At 47.1% G+C, this 19,774-nt stretch overlaps 1 protein-coding gene across 1 annotated transcript in view; it reads right to left on the reverse strand.

The window, feature by feature from the left end:
* MYOM2 (myomesin 2) overlaps nt 1–19,774 on the reverse strand; it is a 107,937-nt gene that overhangs the window by 76,601 nt on the left and 11,562 nt on the right. The window contains exons 2-4 of the mRNA XM_044419180.1: nt 4,705–4,838; nt 2,003–2,131; nt 7–148 (exon numbers count right to left, since the gene is read on the reverse strand). Of these exons, the coding sequence (XP_044275115.1) occupies nt 7–148; nt 2,003–2,131; nt 4,705–4,811 (378 nt within the window). The 5' untranslated portion in view covers nt 4,812–4,838. The remainder of the gene's footprint in view (nt 1–6; nt 149–2,002; nt 2,132–4,704; nt 4,839–19,774) is intronic.

The following is a 19,774-nucleotide window of genomic DNA, read 5'->3' on the forward strand; positions in this document are numbered from 1 at the left end:
CAGTACCATCCTCTGGATGGTGACTTTATCCAGTTGTTCTCTAGCGCGGAGTCTGGCGATGTGAAGCTCTTCTTCCAAGGAGGCCAAATTGGAGACATAGCGGATCCTCCTTTTTTCACTCCAGTGCTGAGACTTTTGCTCTAGACTCCTGCACAACCAGAGTGCAAACCAGATAGGATTAACTCAGCATCGTGACCTTTTTATTCTGCTGGAGACCCTGTGGCAGGCCAACCATGCCTATGAAGTCTCATCTAAGGAGATGGGGATTCTGCATCCTGAATTATTTTCCTTCCCATTATAATGTGCTGAGAATCTGCAGGCACAAGGGCAGCCTTGTTTCTTTTCTTCCTTTCCCATAATGAACTCACTGAAGTAGACTAGACTCAACTCAACTCAGCCTTCCTCCATGTGGTGTCCCCCAGGTGTGTTTGCCGTGGTGGCTGGAGCTTATGGAAGCCCCAGGGACATGTGGTGTGGCTGTCACAAAACCAGATAATTAATACATCAGTGTGACGTTTGGTAGATAAGGTTGCTGTAGATACTTCCATTATCTCTCCACTGAGGCTAGCATGGGAAGAACCAACTGAACCTGCCAGCCTATATGACACACACACATAAGAATATAAGAAGAGCCATGAGTGTACCAAGACCCTCCTGCCCATGATTTTGTTTCCATACAATAGACCCGCTCTTCCAATTAGGATTAAGTACTTCAGCCAAGGCCAGCATGCGCTTCCAGTCCCTGCAGTGCCAGTCCTGCCATCAGGTAACTTGAGGACCCCTAATGGTTCCGCAGGGAAGAGATGATGGTGACGTCTTCACAGCTCTACCTTTCCTGGCATACCATGTCCATGTCCCTGGGACATTCGTTGTGCAGTACGTCAGCGGGTGAACAGCCACTCAGCCACACAAAACAGGAACAGGGTTGTCAGCATATTTATTACAGGAGTACATCTCTCGGCTGAAACTGAGAAGTCACCTTAAGCCACCCACCGGCCTCCCTCCAGTGATAAATAGGAGGTGAAGAGCTATATTTTGAGCATATTGCCCAAACATTTAGTGTTGGCATTTAGTGGGAGCATAGCACATTCCCTTAAACACACACATGCTTGGTACACATTTGCATTTAACCTGCTTCTTCTAGTCTATTCTCAATATTGGCAGGTGTCAGCTCTAAGATTTATGAGACATTCAGTGCTTCAGCATTCCAGACCTAATATATCAATGAAGAACCTGGTACACTGGGAGTGTCTTTCGTGTCGACAGCCCTGTCCCGAAACTACTTCTCCAGAGTGTTCCTAAGGCTCTGGGGGTTCTTAAGGTAAGATCTCTTCTTTTTTCTTGAGGATTATGAGGACGTAGGGAGGCGGGGATCCTACAGCCAGCCATTATAGAAAGGTCCCCAAGCACCTTTGGTGATTCACTTGATACAACACAACCATTTTGCACTGCAGAGATAAGAAGACACTCCTTGTGAAAATTAAAAGGAAACTCTATCTGTCAGAGATCACAGTCAAAGATCTGGTGGGGTATTTCAAGTCAGCTTGCCTCGTATTCTCCAAACCTCCTTCCTTATTGTGCACTTTTCTCTTCACCTCCCTTTCTGCCAGGGCCGTCTTAACGCATGGGCCTGATGGGCACTTGCCCGTGGGCCCCATACTAATCTGTGTATGTTAATCCTTGGAAAATGGGAAAACTTCCAAAATTGACAGTAGTTGTAGTTGTCGTAGGGGCCCCAGGACACTGCTTTGCCCGGGGCCCATAATGCTGTTAAGAAGGCCCTGCTTTCTGCCCTGCCCTGCTTTCCTCTTCCCCGCTACACCCTTGTGCTTGCCCTGTCTCTCCTTCTCCCTAGGATCGGAGTGCCTCCGAGTCCTATCCTGTCCTTCCTCAATCACTACAGGAGTAGGAGTGCTTGGGGAAGGACAGAGGCATCTTCCCCACCTCCACGCCACCGGAGAATTCCCTGCACTTTCGCTAACATGGCTGAAGAAAGCATTACCTTGCCTGGGATTCCTGCGACTCCTGCGACTCCTCAGATGATGTGTGGAGCCTCCTGGCACAAAGCCTGCATGTTGTCTTGCCCAGACCAGGAGACGTCTGATAGGAGGCAGCCTGTCTAGCCGCAGCCCTTCAGATACACGGAAAGGATAGCTTAAGGAGATGCAGCAGGGTAAGGGTACCACATCCTTCTGGGTGAAGGGGAGAGTAGCCATGGGCTGCCTGCCCACATGAAACACAGACAAGCCGCTTTTTTCCCTTTACCCATCAGAAAAGTGGGACATCAAAGCGGCGATAAAGGTCACAGCTGTTTCAGACTAGCTAGGCCAGCTTAGCAGGATGAAACGGGCTGGGCTAATTCAATGTAAACCTGCATTTGAACTGTGAATCTAAGAAACTGCTCTCTACTGACAGAAGCACTGGAGTTAGTCCTGCAGTATCTCTGGAAGGTCACGAAGGACATCTCTGCAACAGCTTTTCCATTAGCCTTTCTTTATGCACAAGAAGGCAAAGTTCTCATGTGTCTGCTATGATACCAATATTTCCAGTTAACACTGAGAGAGTAAAGCATCCCTCCCACTCTCCAGGAAGCATGACAGCAAGAGCTCTGCTGCAAGGCTGTGAATGGAAAACAGTCCCCTAATGTAAAAACCCTCTGCAGCCACAGTTGTCCAGTTCAGCTTTGTGAAATGCTGAATGCACCGTTGAATTGTGGAGAGAGGGGGAGAAGGGATCCCAAACGTACAGCCGAATTGTGGAGAGAGGGAGGGAAGGGAAGCAAATCCCACGCCCAGAAGCTGAAATTAGTCTGCAAAGCCCATCAGAAATCCCAATCCTTTTTGGTTGGCAGGTACATTTGGGATCTTGGGCACCATGGGGATACAGCATCACTGCCACAGTAGGCATGGCTCAGCACACAATGCCCATGACTCGGAAGCAAAGCTGGTGAGGCTCCAATGAAAGCCACCTGCCCAAGGAGCTAAGTGCCTACATTTTTAAGGCAGCATCTAAAGGTCGTAGGTCTGGGGGCTGTTTTAATGTCAATTGGCAAGACACTGCAATGGGTATCATGCAACAGGTGAAGTGTCCCTAGCTCAGAACGGGTGCCATAAAGGACACTGTGCCTTCAGCCACTGCCCAGGCCCTGAGAGTACTGCTGGAGGAACTAGTTGGTCACACCAGACTTGTCTTTCCTTCGCATGATCTCATCCATCCTGGATGTCTAGAATGCTTTCGCTTGCAAGTACACTCAGTCTCATTCGTTCCCATCCTCAGTCAAGGATCACATGCTCTAGAAATATATTTGCTTCCTCAGTGAGAACAACTAGGTCTCTGCTGCAGTTGCAAAGGTGAACACGGTGATGGGGAAATGCACAAGCTTTCATTATTAATATAGCAATTGGCATAAAACCCAGCTTTATTATTATTATTATTATTATTATTATTATTATTATATTTCTATGCCACCCCTTGCCGAAGCCTCGGGGCGGCTTTGACATCAAACCCAATCAGTGATGTGGATGTTAAATGCCTCTAAGAGGTTAAAAATTTAAATGTTCCTCCAAATAAAACATGAGTTTCATCATCTTAAAAATGATGTTATGGTTCTCACGGTAATTTTTTTGGATGCTTTTGCTGAGCTCCATGAAGATGTGAGATGAGTCAACAAATTTACTTTTGAATTTCATACAATATTTATATTTAGGTTGAAATTTTTTATTTAAATAAAAACATACTATATTTAGGGTGTGCATGTATCCCCTTCTGCTAACAGATAAGTTTAAGAAGGACATTTAAGAATATTGGCGGCACCTGCTTGATGCTTAGAGGGGAAGAATCTGATCTGCAGGTGGGGAAACGGTAAAACAGGAAGGCTGCTACTCCGGCAGTACAACCCTGTGCATCCTTACTTGGGAATAAGCTCCACTTTATTGTTGGAGAGTATTTCTGAGAAGGCATGAAAAGAAATGCAACGTGAAAATTAAATTCTATTTATCTGTTTTAGCTTCCATAGTGTGCAGCTGAAGCCACGGTTTGTTCTGCTTATTGCAGCTGTAATAGTATCCTGTTTTGGGAATGAATCACATGGGACCACCTGTACACCACTTGCCAAAAGAGCCCCTCAGAGCTAAATAACAGTGGGTGGCTGCAAATGTCAAGGCTTCTGGGACACTGAACGACCCTACTGAGCGTATGTCCAGGACAATGTAGGTCCTTGCACTTTTTAGCCCAGGCCCTACATGCACGGCACCCATTGTTTGTCTGTATCGTTTTACTGGTATTGTTTTGATGATAGTTGTTACCATCCTGAGGATCATGCTTCCCGGACATTGAGCCGGGATATAAAATAGCATCATACATTCTGGCACCAGTTTAAGGGCAAATACAGACAAAACAACACTGGAACTTTTCAAGGGAGTCCTATGAATTGTTGTGTCACTACAGAGCCTCATCAGAAAACTGAGCCATCTGACCAGGCCTGCACAACTTTTGACCCACCAAGCCAAATCGTCCCCTCAGCCACCACCCCAGCCATATAATGCAACCTGCCACTGTTGGACTGGCCAGTTCCTGTGGTCCAAGCAGTCAGTCAAAGCAAAAGACTTGATGCCTCTCCTCACGGGCTGCCAGTGAGCGTCGTTTGGTTCAGCTTTGTGTGGGTCCGGACCATTTTCATACAGAAGTGAAAAGCACAGGACTTACCTCCTTGCTGAATATTCCTGGAGCAAATACCTGGTCTCGATGTTGCGATAGGTTTGGTCAAAGTGCTTGTGCCTCTTTTGGTAGAATGGCAGTCTCTTGGGTGACATGTTGGAATCTGTCACAGCTCACAGCTCCTGGAAATCAAACAGTGACACATTTAATGAGGCCATTCAGCCCCTGTCATTGTTTCTCTTTCACCCTGAAGCTGAGATGGGTTACACCATAACAAGAAGGATTTTTAACTAGCTGTGCAAGCTGCTGCATCAGTTAACGTGAGGGCGGATGCCATCAAGCACCAGAGCATCTGTTAGGAGACGTGCGTTTCAACACAAGGCGAGTTTACTTGGAAGTAGATCCCACTGCATCCCTGGGAATGTGCTACAACAGGGGCAGGTGGCGTGATGCCATAAGCACCGATGTGCTTGCAGACATCTCTCTTGGCACTCACCAAGGTGCCCTATCCCACTTTCAAAAAAAAAGAAGAAAGAAATTAGCACATCTTCTTACTGGCAGGTGGGATTGCTTCAAAGCAAATTGAAGGCCTCCAGCTGCTGCTGTCTTCATTTCACATACATGCCTCTGGGCTATATGAAGGGGCTTGGAGACATTCTTAGGAAATGAAGATGGAGAAAGGGGATGTGCGTGTGAGCGTATGTGCATGTGTGCATGAGGAAGAGAGCATCTATGGGTGTTGATCCAGCATGAGGGAGAGAAAGGGATGGGGGAGAGTGAGCTGGAGGAGTAGTGGAGAGAGTAGAAGAGTTTGCCCCTGGGAAGTGGGGCTTTGTCGGCATTCAGTACTGTGGTTTCAAAGAAGTTGCTGTTGCATTGTAATTCAGAGCACATGTCTGCCTTGTGCAGTTGTTTGCGCAGATCGCATCCTTCCTGACTAAGTGGCAGACATTTTGTGGTGGTGCCCACGATAGTTGCTCAAATGGCCAAGTAGGAGCACTACCCCAAAAGATTGCTTGCCCCTGTACTATGGTTTATGTTGTAGGTAGCCTGGTACCATCCAGATGCTTTGGTGTACAATCCCCATGCATCCCAGTCAGTAGAGTCAATCGTAAGGGACTGTGGGAGCTGTAGTCCAAAACATTTGGAGGGAACCAGTTTGCCTCTCCCTGTTGCATGGCTTTGAAGTTTAAAGGACCAATGCACAAAGGCCACTGTTAAATTGGCCCTCAAACCTTCATCACTGAATTACACAAGATTTGCCGTCTTCAATGAAAGCTACAGCATTTGAATTGACATATCAAAGTTTTGTATCAATATAAAAATATGTTGCTCTAAAGCTTGATAAGCAAGCATGAGGGTACAATAAAAGCTTCCAGTGGAAAAGATCCAATGGATCACCAGAATGATCCATTGCTGTGTCTTCTGTTGACACCTCAAGACAGCTGGCTGTTCCCAAGAAATATGTAATTATTAAGTTGAGCCCTGACCCTATAGAACAGATTCTCTACATTTCTCATACTCCAGATTCTTCTAGACATTCTGAGCAGTTCACAGGACACGAGAATGGCTAATAAGCTGCAGGGACCTCTTAACCGCCCTGTGCAAGCCAGTCTCATGCCAGCTGATTTCCCTCCCCCGGAGTGGGTTGTGGTGAGATCTAAACCTGGTGTGTGTGGTTGGCTGGGGTAACGAGCAGTCCCATCGCAGTCTGCCTTGCATGTTCCGTCTCTCAGGCACAACCCTTCTAAAGACAGCATGGCCTGGCTTGGCTTTGTCCGGCCTCACCACACCCGGCACTCTCCATCCCCATTGACTGTGCCAGCTGAGGAAGAGGGAGTCTTTTGCTCCAACTCATCTGGAGAGCGCCAGGTTTGGGAAGCACCATTATTCCTTAGGACTCTGCTCGCCTGAATCCACCCACAGCACTGTCTGCCCTCTCCTGCTGGAGGAAGGGAGTGGGAAGACAGTCTTGCATCAACTGCCAAGGACCAGAGATCAGCTGAAGAACCACTCCTTCCGACTGCCATGCCTTTGCCAAGGGCACGTGCTGGCAGGAAGTTGTAGGACTTCTCCTCTGTTTAAACATGCATAGGGTTGTTCCCTAAGACACTGCGACTTACCAACATAACTTTATTCCACATATTTTGCTCAACCTTCCACCCTCCTCTGTCTCACCTAAGTTTGATTATGAGACTTCAGGAAGATGCTTCTTTCATTATGGTCCCTGCAAAGGGCTTGCTTGGCTTATTTTAAGCACAGAACAAACCGTCGTCACCTTAACGCATGGGTGGGTGTGATCATGCATCAGCTGCGAATGTTCCCGAAGGTGGCACAACTGCTGTCTGTCGGCTGCAGACTTCCCACTGAATTAGCATCGAGCTGATTCCCAAGCGCTGAGAGCCAGCAAAGTCACCATCTGTGTGCGGAGTCAAAATCCAGGATGGCTTGACTCTTCCACCCCTGAGTCCCAGTCGCAAGGCTGCGCTGCCACCGCTGCATGGAGTCAGGGAGCTGGCCCTGCGCTTGGCAGCTGCCTCAGGCAGCACATCTGGGGTGTCACGATAAGGGAGCAATTGGCTACGTTGTTGTTAGTTGATTTGGATTGGCAGGAAAGGGGAGAGGTGCTTGGTGGATGTTCTGCCAAGGGATCTTGACCAGCCTTGCACCCATTTGGCAAAGCGAGGCAGAGTCACGAGAGGACACAGGGCAGCTTGGGGTGAGTCACTCGTGGGTGCACCCTCCTGTGCAGCTACTCACAAGCAAGCCCATTGAGTCCAATGGGGCTTCCTGCAAAGGAAATGAGCCCAGGACTCCACTCGTAATGCGTTCCCATTGCTTTTCCACTGTCAGGGTCAGGGAGAGGCCCTTGTGGAAGTCTCTGCTTCAAGTGCTCCTGTAACTAGGTTGGCCTTGAGTACCACAGCTGTGGGCCTTGGTGTGGGGAAGGGGGCACCATTTCCTGCTCTGCCACAGGTCCCAGCCTACCAAGGGCAAGCCCTGCAGAGCCCTGCCCAGGCTCCACCTGACATCTTAATTGGGCATGGGAGGTCTTCACTTCCTCTCCTGAGCTGCCGGGTTACCCTGCTATAAGCAGCTGAGCATACATCACATTCCCCACCGGGGTGGTCAGGTTACAGCAGTGGCTGAAGCCATTTCTAAAGAACCCTGGGCCAGAATGTCAAGTTCTGGTCTAGCTCAGCTTCCCCGGGGATACGGCCTCGGAACGGTGCTCTGGCTAAACACTGAGCAAGTGGTGCACAGGATGAACTGAACGAGCTGCTCGTTTCTTTAGGAGGGACAGAGCGCCAACTGAGTGTCTGCAGAAGGTTGGCTCCACAGGGAAGGCAGGAAAGCCCATTGGTTTCCCAGAGCTGGACAAGAGATGGGTCCACAGAACTTTTTATTCCCCTGATTCTGTGGATATCCAAAGCCCAATCAAATCTCTTTACAGCCTCAAAATATTTCACATGCACCTGTCTTCAGGCATGATCAAACATACCGAGCTACCCCCTGCCATTTTGTTGCAGACTAGGGCTTTCATTCTGAAGGAAGAGCGGCCTGGTGCTCAGTTAAATGTTTCTCTCTGGAAGATACTCTTCCGTCTATCTTGTTTCAAACCAGTGCCAGCTCCAGGTGTCCTTGGGCAAGGCAGCCTCACCGCAGCCCCTGCCCCAGTGAGTCTGCCTCCTCACTGCTGTCATCACAGGCAGCTTTTGCTCCTCATCCTCTCTCACATCCCTGGCTGCACTCACGTGCCTGACAGGAAGGACACGCGGGCAGAAGGCAGACACACCGACTGCTCCTCCTCCTCCTCGCTGCCGCCACCGCCATCGTCTGAGCCAAAGCGAGAGAGACGTGAACACACAAACTGCAATGGCAAATGGAGCAGCAAGCCCAGGCCGAGGCCCTGCCCGGGGGGGGGGGGGTGCCCTTAGGAGGTACCCAAGTCCTGGATGCTGGTCCTGTTCCAAAGAAATCCCTTTGGCATGTGATCAATATTGTTCTCTGTGGTAGATCTGTGCGTTCACTAAATATTTCTGAAATCTTGAACCCAGGAAATGACTCTTGGCCTATGTGTACAATGATGCAGCTCGGGCTTCGGCATCTACTTGCTGGTTTAGCACATCTTAAGATGCGCTGCACTGACTCCAAAGATGCAATGCTATGCAGAACCAAGCTCTCCTTTGCCAGCTTACTTGGAGGTATGTTCTTTTGCCATTATTGCCATTTATACTAACAAAGGAAAAAAATCAGTCTGAATTTCCCCCCACCATTTTGTTTCGATGATACTTTCTTAAGAATTCCACTGCCGCACTATAAATCAGCTTTTCCCAACTTGGTGCCTCCCAGATGTGTTGGAATGTAACTGCGACAATTTGCAGCCAGCATAAAACAGACTGTGGTACTATAATGCTAGATGGCTTTGCATCCAAGCAAAGGATCCTTCATGCCATGACCTGGGACAGTCCTCATGTGTAGGGCACCCCGGCCACTGGACTGCTTAGGTCTGTGACTCTTTTGTTCATAGGCTGGGATTGAGAAAAGATTGGGCATCATGTGTTAGTGCTCTTCTACCTCTGAAGCTGCATTCTGGGAGGGACTGGAATCAGATCCCACTCAAGACGAATCAGCATTAGGGAAACAGTTCCTCTAGGATTGAGCAGTCAATCAGTTTTGACAGGCTAATGTTCCTGTGAATGCTCATGAAAGTCAAGATCCATCTGTTTAAAATCCATCAAGTCAAGATCTAGCTGTAGAGATCACCCACTTTTTGTTCCCTCAAAGAAAGAACAAGGTACAAAAAAAGTCCATGATTTTCCTTGGAATATTTCCTCCAATTCTTTCATTATGGAGAAGGAAGGCTGGTTAACTGCAATCAAATATGCTAATGATATTCCGTAAAACATGACAACTATTCTATTCCTATGGGCGTGTGTGTTGATAAACTGCCTTGGGATGACAGTTTTGAAAGGTGACTGGGAAAAGTGAGCAATAATTAATGAACTTAATGTGTTGTGATGGATACATAGAAGCTACCTGGGCCCACATATTCCTTGCACCCTAAAGTTCATTTAGAAATTTCAGAAATTTCACCCACCATAAAAAAGGGCTTGCAGCCTATTAAATGCTAAATATGAAGATCCCAAATGCTCCTTGAGTTCTCCAGGCCTGCCATTTTCATTGGATGGCCCCCACAAGAAAACTAGGGAAATGGTGAAAGTGAGTTTGATTCCAACCTCGCCAGATTTATTATCCCTCATAAGAGAGTTTTGACTGGCTCAGGTACCCTCACACATCAGATCCCATTCTCAGTTTCCAGCCAACATCATCCCAAGAGCAGAAGCAGCATTTCCAAGCTCTTACAAAGAACAAAAAGACATTCTTTTCACTGGTTACCCAAATCAAAAATCATGCAGTAAAGACTAGGCAACATTAGCGATCAAAATTCTGTCTTTTACAGAGCTGGACTAAAAATGCAGGCCGTCAGCAATCTGGGTCTCTCTCTCTCTCTCTCTCTCTCTCTCTCTCTCTCACACACACACACACACACACACACACACACACACACACGTGTGTTTATTTTACTTTATTTTTGCTCATTATATGAAAACTTATCTGAGACAAACTTTCTCCCAAATTAACTTGAGATATTTCCATACATTAAATGAAGAGATGGTGAATAATTAACCATGCCATCAATCATTACTAACACATTTTTGTAAAGGAAGTATCTATTCTTACTGGCATTTAATACACATAGATCTAGAGTGAAATATTCCTCTCCCTGATGAGCAATGGGAAGTACCCGTTTACTTTAATGGAGCTGGGATGGACCACTGGGCTGCTATCCTTAAGCTGCTTAAATCCCATTGGCTTCAATTGGATTTAAACTGCGTGTGTGCAGGCTTGTGGCATTAGCGGATGCAAACTGAAGATGAAAAGAATAGTTCAAAAATAGCCATGAAGCTATTCCCTTCTTTTCTGTTCTTCAGCACTGGAGTAATTAATCGCACACGAGAGAGAGAAAAATATATATTCCCCCTCCCCCCCCCCGCAAACCCCCATATTTCCTTCCAATCTGAATAATGCGTATATTTTATTTAAGTGAACATATACTTACCTAATGAGATGTTGAAATGGCAAAGCAGTGAGGCAGAACTGGCTTGCCCGGCTTTCCAAGCTCTGGGCTGCGGAAAACAAAAATAATGCCTAACTCTAAAGCAAGGCTACTGCCCCTTCCCTCCCATTTATGGACAGCTAAGACGCTATATATAGCCTCAATTGAGTTGCTCTCGCAAATTGGGGATGTGTCTCATAAGCATTAAAGTGCAGGTTTAGTAAATTAGTGTTCCCAAGGGACTGTATTCTGAGAAATCTTTATGTGGGTGGGATGAGCCTAATGCATGGAAATTAAGTTATTAACATACAGCAAATATTTGTGTGTGTGTGTGTTTATTTATTTGGATCGATCGATCGATAGCCTTTAGGCAGGATGAAAAGAAAATAGCTTTTTTAAAAACTGCATTAACTTACTCCAGTAGGCGGATTTGCAATGATAACAGTGAAAAAGACCAACGAAGGGTCATTAAGTTTTAAAATCGTATTAATGCCGACATGAGATCTTCCCTGGTGCCCTGAGCTGTAAATTGATCCTCCCTAAAGTCTCTTTAAGGGCTGCCTGGATTATAAAAAAACATTGTTGCCATATGTTAAGCCATATCATCTAAGTTAAAAAAAGCTTGTTAACATGGGAAGAAGTCAAGGCCGGCTCCAGCTGAGCAGCGCTCAGTTCCACCTCCCGTGTGAGCGGCCAGGTCTCCTGTGCAGCTCGCTGGCTTGAAGATGCAACGCACTTTGGTCTGTTCTGCAGAGCTGCATAGGAAGGATTTTTCACATGATGCACGACGAAGAATGGAGGGGCCGTGACTCAGAGGAACGGCACATGTTTGCCTGCAGAAGTTCAATCCCTGGCAGGAAACTCCCAGCAAGAAAGGACAGTGCCTGGAGAGCTGCTGCTGCCAGTCTGTGTGGACAACACTGGGCCAGCTGAGCCAAGTGTCTGACTTGGCGCCAGGCAGCTGCTGATGCCCCTAAGGCTGCAGAATTCAGACAGCAAGATCCAGGAGGAGTTAGCTAGGAGGGACACATACCTAGAAGGATACATTACACGTGGGCTCTGATCCTAAACTGGCAGTCTGCTGAGATCTGTAGGATGCTCAGGGCAATCTGTACATGTCTGCTCGGAAGTAGGCCCCACTGAGTTCTGTAGGACTTAATCGGGTGAGTCTGGGACTGCAGCTTTGCTTCCGAATTAACCAGTCTAGTTATGGGCTCAGCGCTCCTATTCAGTGCTTAGCTTTGACTGGATTGTGCCTAATGACAGGGGAAAGGAACAAGAAAGGAAATTTCATGCACACATGGTTTTAATACTTGTTTTCAAGGTAACAGGATACCGTTGCAATTGATATGTGAAGGAGTTGAGGCAACCTTCAAGTGGGTGCATGACAAGGATATAAATATTCTTCCTTTGTGCTTTGTGGTAACTAGCCTAAAAGTAAACCAAATGGCATTCCTTGAAAATTGATCACCTCTTCTCAACCTTTTGGGATAGCCAGTATGATGTGCCCGACAACACTCACCCTGCCTCCAGCATGAAGAGCAAATGACATGCCGAATCCCCTTTGCACACATGGGCATTCTGCCTGTGCAACACTCACAGCATATCGCGCACCGCCGTGTTGCGAGGGCGAGACGGTCGCCGTGGCTGAGGGCGCGACCAGAGCGACCGGAGCCGTCAGCCCGAGGGCTGCGCACGGAGTTCCAGGCAGGCGGCACGGCTCCTGCAGCCCCCCTTCCGAAAGCTGCCTTCCTCCCCGCAAATAGCAGGGGAACATGGGCAGAACTGCCGCATACTGGAAATAACAGAGGCCGTGTGATGAATGCAACAGCTGCGCCTGAGCACTTCAGTCCTGTGCACTGGAAAATGGGCTGTTAAATGGGTGGCATGTGGATTCCCTTAGCTAACTTGGCAGCCCCCGTTGCTTTCCCCGGATTTGCCACGGGGGCAATGGCCAAGCCAGCCCTGATTCTCCTGTAAGACGAGGCATGAAGGAGCTCCTGGGGTGGCAGTTCTGTTTCCCAGGCAGGTGATGCTCTCCTAGAAGGACAGCATGGCAAACTCTGGCATCAAAAGTGGCAGCCGTGGCAGTTTCGGTGGAGGAGAGGGGGACAGTCTTTTTCTGGGGACCTGTTCTCATGCTGACCTGTGATGTCCATGTAAAGGCACACACGGCTAGCCAAATCTCCTTGGCTTCAGGGGAGGAAATGGGCAAAGATGAGCGCTGGCTGAGTGAAGAGCAAGATGGGGAAATGATCTGAGGTGGCGAATATGTGAGTGAAATCATTTCTCTTGCTCCACATATACTATTTCTTGCCTGCGATTCATCTAATTCATGTATATATCCCCTCAAATAGAATAGGATTCATGCCAGCAGAGCACTTTTAGACTCAATGACATTAAATCATATTTTGGATCAGTTGCCAGCTTAACTGATGCTGAACCAGGTCTGCAGGACTCACATCTGCTCTTTCGGGTGGGAATGAAGGGCAACCAAAACAAAAAACAAAAAAAACCCCCAACTTCTGGCATTGAGGTTTTCTGAACTGTTGCTCAAATGAGCAGGTCAAATTTCTGACTGACAAGGGATGCTTCCAGACAGAGGAACCTTAGTACTAGCAGCCAGAAACTGACTGTTCTGACTTTGACCAGATTTTCAGCATCTAGAAAAAAACATGGGAAGGCAGTGCACAGACACAGGAAGGTCTTGAGCAGAACAGAGTGTTACCTGGAGAGATGCATACTCCTTGTGGGTGTCCATGAAAGAAGCAGTGGCGATGGTGCCATGGAAGCCTCATCCGGAAATACTCCTGGTGTAACTCACTCAGGTGGTTTGTGCATCTCACACAGTATAAGCAGAGGCAGCACTTTCTCCGCTGCTTTAATGCTTTCCATTTCTTGCAGCAGTGGGCCAGTCCACCAGCTCTGGGGTGTAAGAACTGAGTGCAGGTTCAAGTGTGCCTCAGTGAATTATTTTGGGCTGAGGCAACAGGGGCCTGCAAGGAACGGTATACCATGAAGCCCTGTCCTGCTCCAGGTCCTTGGATTGCTCTCCATCTGCATTTCTCCTTTGGGAAGTACAACATGTTCCCTCCTGGGCTGCCAGGTCAGCTTGATGTGTGTTAGAGGGGCTTAAATTAGAGGGGCTTCCAAAGCAAGGAAACATAGGTGGCAGCAGTCTTAGAATACAAGACCTTGAACAAAAGGCTGAAGCACCAGCATTTGTCTGTCTTGGGGGAGACACCCTGAAAGCCAGGGCTGAGGAGTCGGTGACTCATGCACGGAAATCTTCATTTTGTTTTGAAAAGTGTCCTGGGGCTGCAATGGCCAGATGCCCTGCGGGGGCTGTGCACAGCCTCCTCCAGATGCAATTCTTTGGACTTGCTGCTGGAATGGAATGGAAGCAAGCACTTTTACATGGGATGTCGGCAGAAACGTCAGTGCGTCTAGTGTCTGCACAAGACTCGGTGGTTGCACTCCCACTTCACCCACGGGGCAGCTCCTCTTTAAGCTAGAATGACAAGGAAGGCCCCAGTCTGACTTCTACTGGTCAGTGTGGTGGAGTGAATAAGAGTGCAGGGCTGGGGCACAAGCGATCTGGGTTCTAGTCCCCACTTATCCATGGAGCCCACTGGGGGACCCTGGGCCAGCCACAGACTCTCAGCCCAGCCCACCTCATAGGGTTGTTGTGGAGATAAGATTGAGAGCAGCAGGAGGAGAATGATGTAAGCCGCTTTGAGTTCTTTGTAAGAGAAAGGTGGGATGTAAATTTAATAAATAAATAAATAAATAAATAAATAAATAAATAAATAAATGTTATACACATATTTTTCTATTAGTATTGTCTCAGGGTTTTACACTTTAATGCAGACAGCATGAACATGTAGATAGAATGAAACCCATACAATCAATTCTCCCAGTAGTTGAAATTTCACAGTATGCTGATTATTTTCACAGATCGCACTTTGGTTTCTTGTACAGGTCCATTGTCGTGAAAGGGAAAACAGAAGAACACTGCTGGATCAGGCCAAATGCCAGTCCAATCCAGCAGCCTGCAGGCCACAGTGAGCAACCCAATACTGCACACCATCACTTCCCCATACCTTGGGACACGGGGAGCTGGAGCTGCCCAAGGGAGTCCTCCGTGGAGCTGTTCTGCCAGCAAAGTCCCAGGGAAGATGGGCAGGTTCATATCCTCTCATGGAGTCCTGGTCGTCGTCTTGGTTCCAGCTACACCTTCCTTGGCTGCTCCCTTCTCCTGAAGAGACCACGGATGGTGAAGCCATCCAGCAGGCAGAAAAGCGCTCTCCTACCAGTTCTGGACTTGCCAGATCTGCCACTGCCTCAATTACTGAGGAGCTGTGCCCAATGGGAGAGGAACCAGGGTCTAGGTGGGTTCAGGGTAGGGTTTGTGAGATCATTGGAGGTCTTGCTGTTACATTGTATTTATATCCCAACTTTTCTTTTCCCTTGCGTGGGACTCAAGGCAGTTTACATAGCTCCATTTTATCCTCACAGCATCAACAACCCTGAGAAGTAGAGTAGTCTGAGAGTGCGTGGCTGGCCCAAAGTCACCCCATGTGCCTCATGGCTGAGAGGGGACCAGAACCCAGAACTCCCAGGCGCCCCATCCAGCACTCTCAGCACCACACCAGGCTGGCACTTTTAACTACAAAAGCCAACTGATGGCAAACAGTTGCACCAATTGTCTTTCTTATTTATTTATTTATTTATTTAGGCGCCTTCTATGCCGCCCCATTCGCCGAAGCCTCGGGGCAACTCACAAACCATAAATAAATAAAATTCTATAAAACAATATAAATGAACAATATAAATTAAGTCACCCTGGCCAAAGAATAAAATGAATAAATAACATTAACAATTAAAATAACGTTTGAATAAAAAGGTCTTCGCCTGGCACCGAAAAACAAATAACAACGGCCCCAGGCGGACCTCTCTGGGGAGCGCATTCCATAGATTGTCTTCCTGGGATCCCACAATGGGCCAGAGCAGAAGTTGCTCTACTCCACTGTTCGCTTTCCACTGTGGTCCATGCGATAGATGCCTTTGAGAAATCCCAGCACAGTAGCATATGAATGAGACAGCAACCCGAACGGGGAGGAACACCACCTCTGATGCAGGAGATAATGTAAATCCATCATGACCATAGACACCTAACCGGGCCCTAAGATCACCTACTGAGGTCTTTCTCCAAGAGCCACCTCTAAAAGAAATAAGGAAGGTGGCCACAAGCTGAAGGGCCTTCTTAGCAGTGGCACCCTGACTATGGAATCAGTTCCCAGGGAGATGCCTGGCACCAACCCATTACACATTTTGGTGCCAGGTAAAAACCTTTTTATTGGCCCATCATTTTAATTGTTGAACAGTAGGTTGATTTTATACTGGTTTTTATGCACTGATTGGATGCTGTGGATCAGTTGTTCGTGTATTGTTGTTGTTGTTTATTATCTATTTGATTTATGCAGTTATTTAAAATTTCCATGATTATTATTATATATGTTCTGTTATTATGTTTCTGCTGTTTTAATCAATGTAGGCCATTCTGAGAGTGCTCACTAAAGAATGGTTTATAAAAACTTTAACTAAATAAATACTAATAGACTTCTCCACATTTACAGGCAGTTCAACATTCCTGGCCCAAGAAGAAAGGATGAAATCCTCCATTCGGACTGTAGATTTCTGCCACGCTCTCTGCTGACGGAAGGCAGAGTTCCAATCTCGCAGAAAGGTCATTTCAGTCTCAGCCTTCCTGCCTGCATGGCCAGCTCATGTGGCACATCTGAAAATGCAATCACTCCTTTTTCAGATGAAAATAAAGGGGCAAGTTTGTCCTCCCTTGAATTCTGAGTGCAGAGGATGTGTGACGACATGGATCAAGTCTAATACATTTGCAGGGGCAGACTGAGAGGGACTCGTTGGACAACAGGAAATGCCTCATGTCCAGAAAAAAGGATGGAATTAGGATTTACAGGGAAAGCCAATATCTGCCTACTCAGAAGTAAGTCACACTGAGTTCAGTGTGGCCTGATCCTATGCAGGAGCAGCCTTAATAACCACACATGTAAGTACAATTTATAAAGAAAAATAGTTGCACAATGCCCTCAAATTCAGAATGAAATATCCAGCTCAGAATCAACATCATAAGTAGTTATTTCTTTGGAATTCTGGCAATGCATAAGCTTCATTATTAAGGCAATCACGGAGAGTGGAGGCTACCAGCCCATCTGAGATGGAGGGTTAGAGGATTTCCAAGCAGCAAGAATGAGATCCTAACAGCTGTCAATGCATATGCAATTAATATGTGTCCATCAACACCCCTACACACACCAAAAATACGTTTCCAGGTAACAAAGGAACCCTATTTTTGGTCTGTAGAACAACATGCATTGTTGTTGTTGTTGTGTTTTTGTAAGCTGCCCAGAGAACCACTCTAGCTAATGGGTGGGATAGCAATCTAATTAATAAATAAGCACGTCCTGTTATGGTACTATTCTTCTCTGATATGGCCTTCCAAATGTTTGGTGGAACGTGGCAACACCAAAGTAACTGGAAGGGTTCGTGTCTGTGGCCCTCTAGTGGCCCACAGGCCACTGCTGCTTAGCAGCAGGACTGGGCAAACACCAGCCAGTGTCATTGTCACAGATGTGAAATTCTTGCCCATGGACAAGAATTGCATTTGAAGTCTGAGATGTATAGGGCTTGTAACTAGGAAGCTCAGAGGTGAAAACTTTGTTGCCATGTGTTGCGAGTCTTTTCTTGGCATTAGCCTAGCACCTGGACTAATAGTCCCTTTGTCTGAAAAAGACTGGAGAAAGTGGATCCTGTCATTAATAGGCTAAGCTCCATGCTTTCATTGTGGCTGAATTTCAGTGTGCTGTGTGTCCTTTACTGTAACTTGACTAAAGGAGATGACTTCTGCAGTATGCTCTGCTTAGGAACATGGGATACATGCAAATACCTTTCTGCCTACCAAATTCCCTCCTAAACAACCCTCCACTTAAGATAGATCAGCAGGTTTGAGCATCACTTGGCTACCCCCTTGGCTTCCTTTGGTTCCTGATACCTCCATCTCGTCTCTCATGCTTATTCAGGAAGCTTTGCTTTGGTCCAGTTGCCAAGAATCCCAACAAAATCTTCCTCCCAGTATCCTCAGTCAAGGTACCAATGCCTTTGTTCTACACCCTCCTGAATCTACTGATAGTTGTTGCCCCTTGTTCCCCCAGCCTGAGCTGAAAGAGTTCAGGCACCCAGTGACTGGGTTCACATAATTGCCCAGCTTATTCAAGCCTTTTGGTGCATCGCAATGATCACTTTGAATATTGAGCCCCCAGTGGGAGCTGCCATGATGTGTCATGTCACCCAAAATTAGATGTTATGCAGAGATGCCACCCAGATATAAAAAACATCCAAAACAGATATGCCCCTCAAATAACCCTACAACAGACCATGGGTTATTTCCGTGTGGCCAGAACCTCCACATGCATCTCCAAGATCCACCTGGGATTGGGTTGACTCTCCTTGTGATTCTCCTTAGCACTCTTCTCTACTCAGCAGGATAAGCTTAATTTCCAGGGCCAGAGTTCTTCCAATGTTTGACTCCCCTGCAGCCTTGTATGCTCAGAGAAATCCATTGCCTTGCATACCCAGATGGGTTTTGGCTTTCCAGCTGGCTTCCACTCCTATGGTGAAGTCCAATCGCATGGTCAGTTCCTGGCCTCCCATACTGATTATATGGCCACAGGGCCCTGGAGCTTTTCTTCTGGTCTGTGGCAGGAGGAGAGACAGTGCTGTCTTCTAAGCTGAGTGGAGTATTTCTCCATGGGACAAGAAGAGGGCTCAGGGCTTTGCACTGTGGTATTTCAGGTATTTCTTGAGTCAAGAGACTATGCATAGAAAAAGATTCCCTGAGGGCACAATCCTGAGCAAGTTTAGAGAGAATGAATCCCTACTATATGGTTGGCTGAGAATCACTGGGAATCAAAGACTTTCCTCTCTTTAAAGCTGCATCAGTGTCCTTCAATAGCTTTCCTTCCCTGCAGTCATCCTTGCAGTGTATCCCCTAATTTCCCTTATTATTTATTATTTTCCCTTGGGTAGTCAAGATACCTATGAAAGTTTTCTGTTTCAAGTTCTGTTTTTGAACTTTATTCCACATTGTTTCATGGGGCTCCAGTTTCCCAAATATTGACCAATGGTCCACAGCACTCTCAGTCATTCTCCCACTCAGAACCACATTTGGATGCTTCATCCAGATGGGTGCTGGCACCCTGTGGACTGCTGTCCCATCCAGACAACACCATGGCTGAGCCTGTCAGTGAAAGAGCTGATGGCCAAGAGCCTGTAGGCCAGGGCAGCCCAAGAATCCATGACCAACCAAGAAGCCAGATAGCTTAACCACAAGGAAACTGAGGAAATTTGGGCAGTTTCAGTGAAGCCTATCAAAGATAACTATTTATTTTATTTATTAAAAGCTTTTTTATACCATCCTATCACAAAAGTCAGGGATGCAGGTGGAGCAGTGGTTTAAACCACTGTGCTGCTGGGCTGGATGATCGAAAGGTTGCCGGTTCGAATCTGCACAATGGGATGAGTTCCCATTGCTCCGTCCCAGCTCCTGCCAACCTTGCAGTTTGAAAGCATGCAGATGCAAGTAGATAAAAAGGTACCACTGCAGTGGGCAGGTAACAGCGTTCCGTGCACTTCGGTGTTTAGTCATGCCGGCCACATGACCACGGAGACTGTCTGTGGACAAATGCTGGCTCCCTCGCTAGGAAACGGAGATGAGCACCGCCCCCTAGAGTCAGGCATGACTGGACTTAACATCAAGGGGAAACCTTTACCTTTACCTTATCACAAAAGTCTCAGGATGGTACTACAATCAGAAGCACAGCATCATTGGTCCTCAGATAAAACCCAATTAAAACAACAATTAAGACTTTAAATGTTGGGGAAATAAAAAGGGGTTGGCCTGGCACT

The sequence above is a fragment of the Varanus komodoensis genome, unplaced genomic scaffold, assembly GCF_004798865.1.
Source record: "Varanus komodoensis strain SLA01 unplaced genomic scaffold, ASM479886v1 scaffold10, whole genome shotgun sequence".
Lineage (NCBI taxonomy): Eukaryota > Metazoa > Chordata > Lepidosauria > Squamata > Varanidae > Varanus > Varanus komodoensis.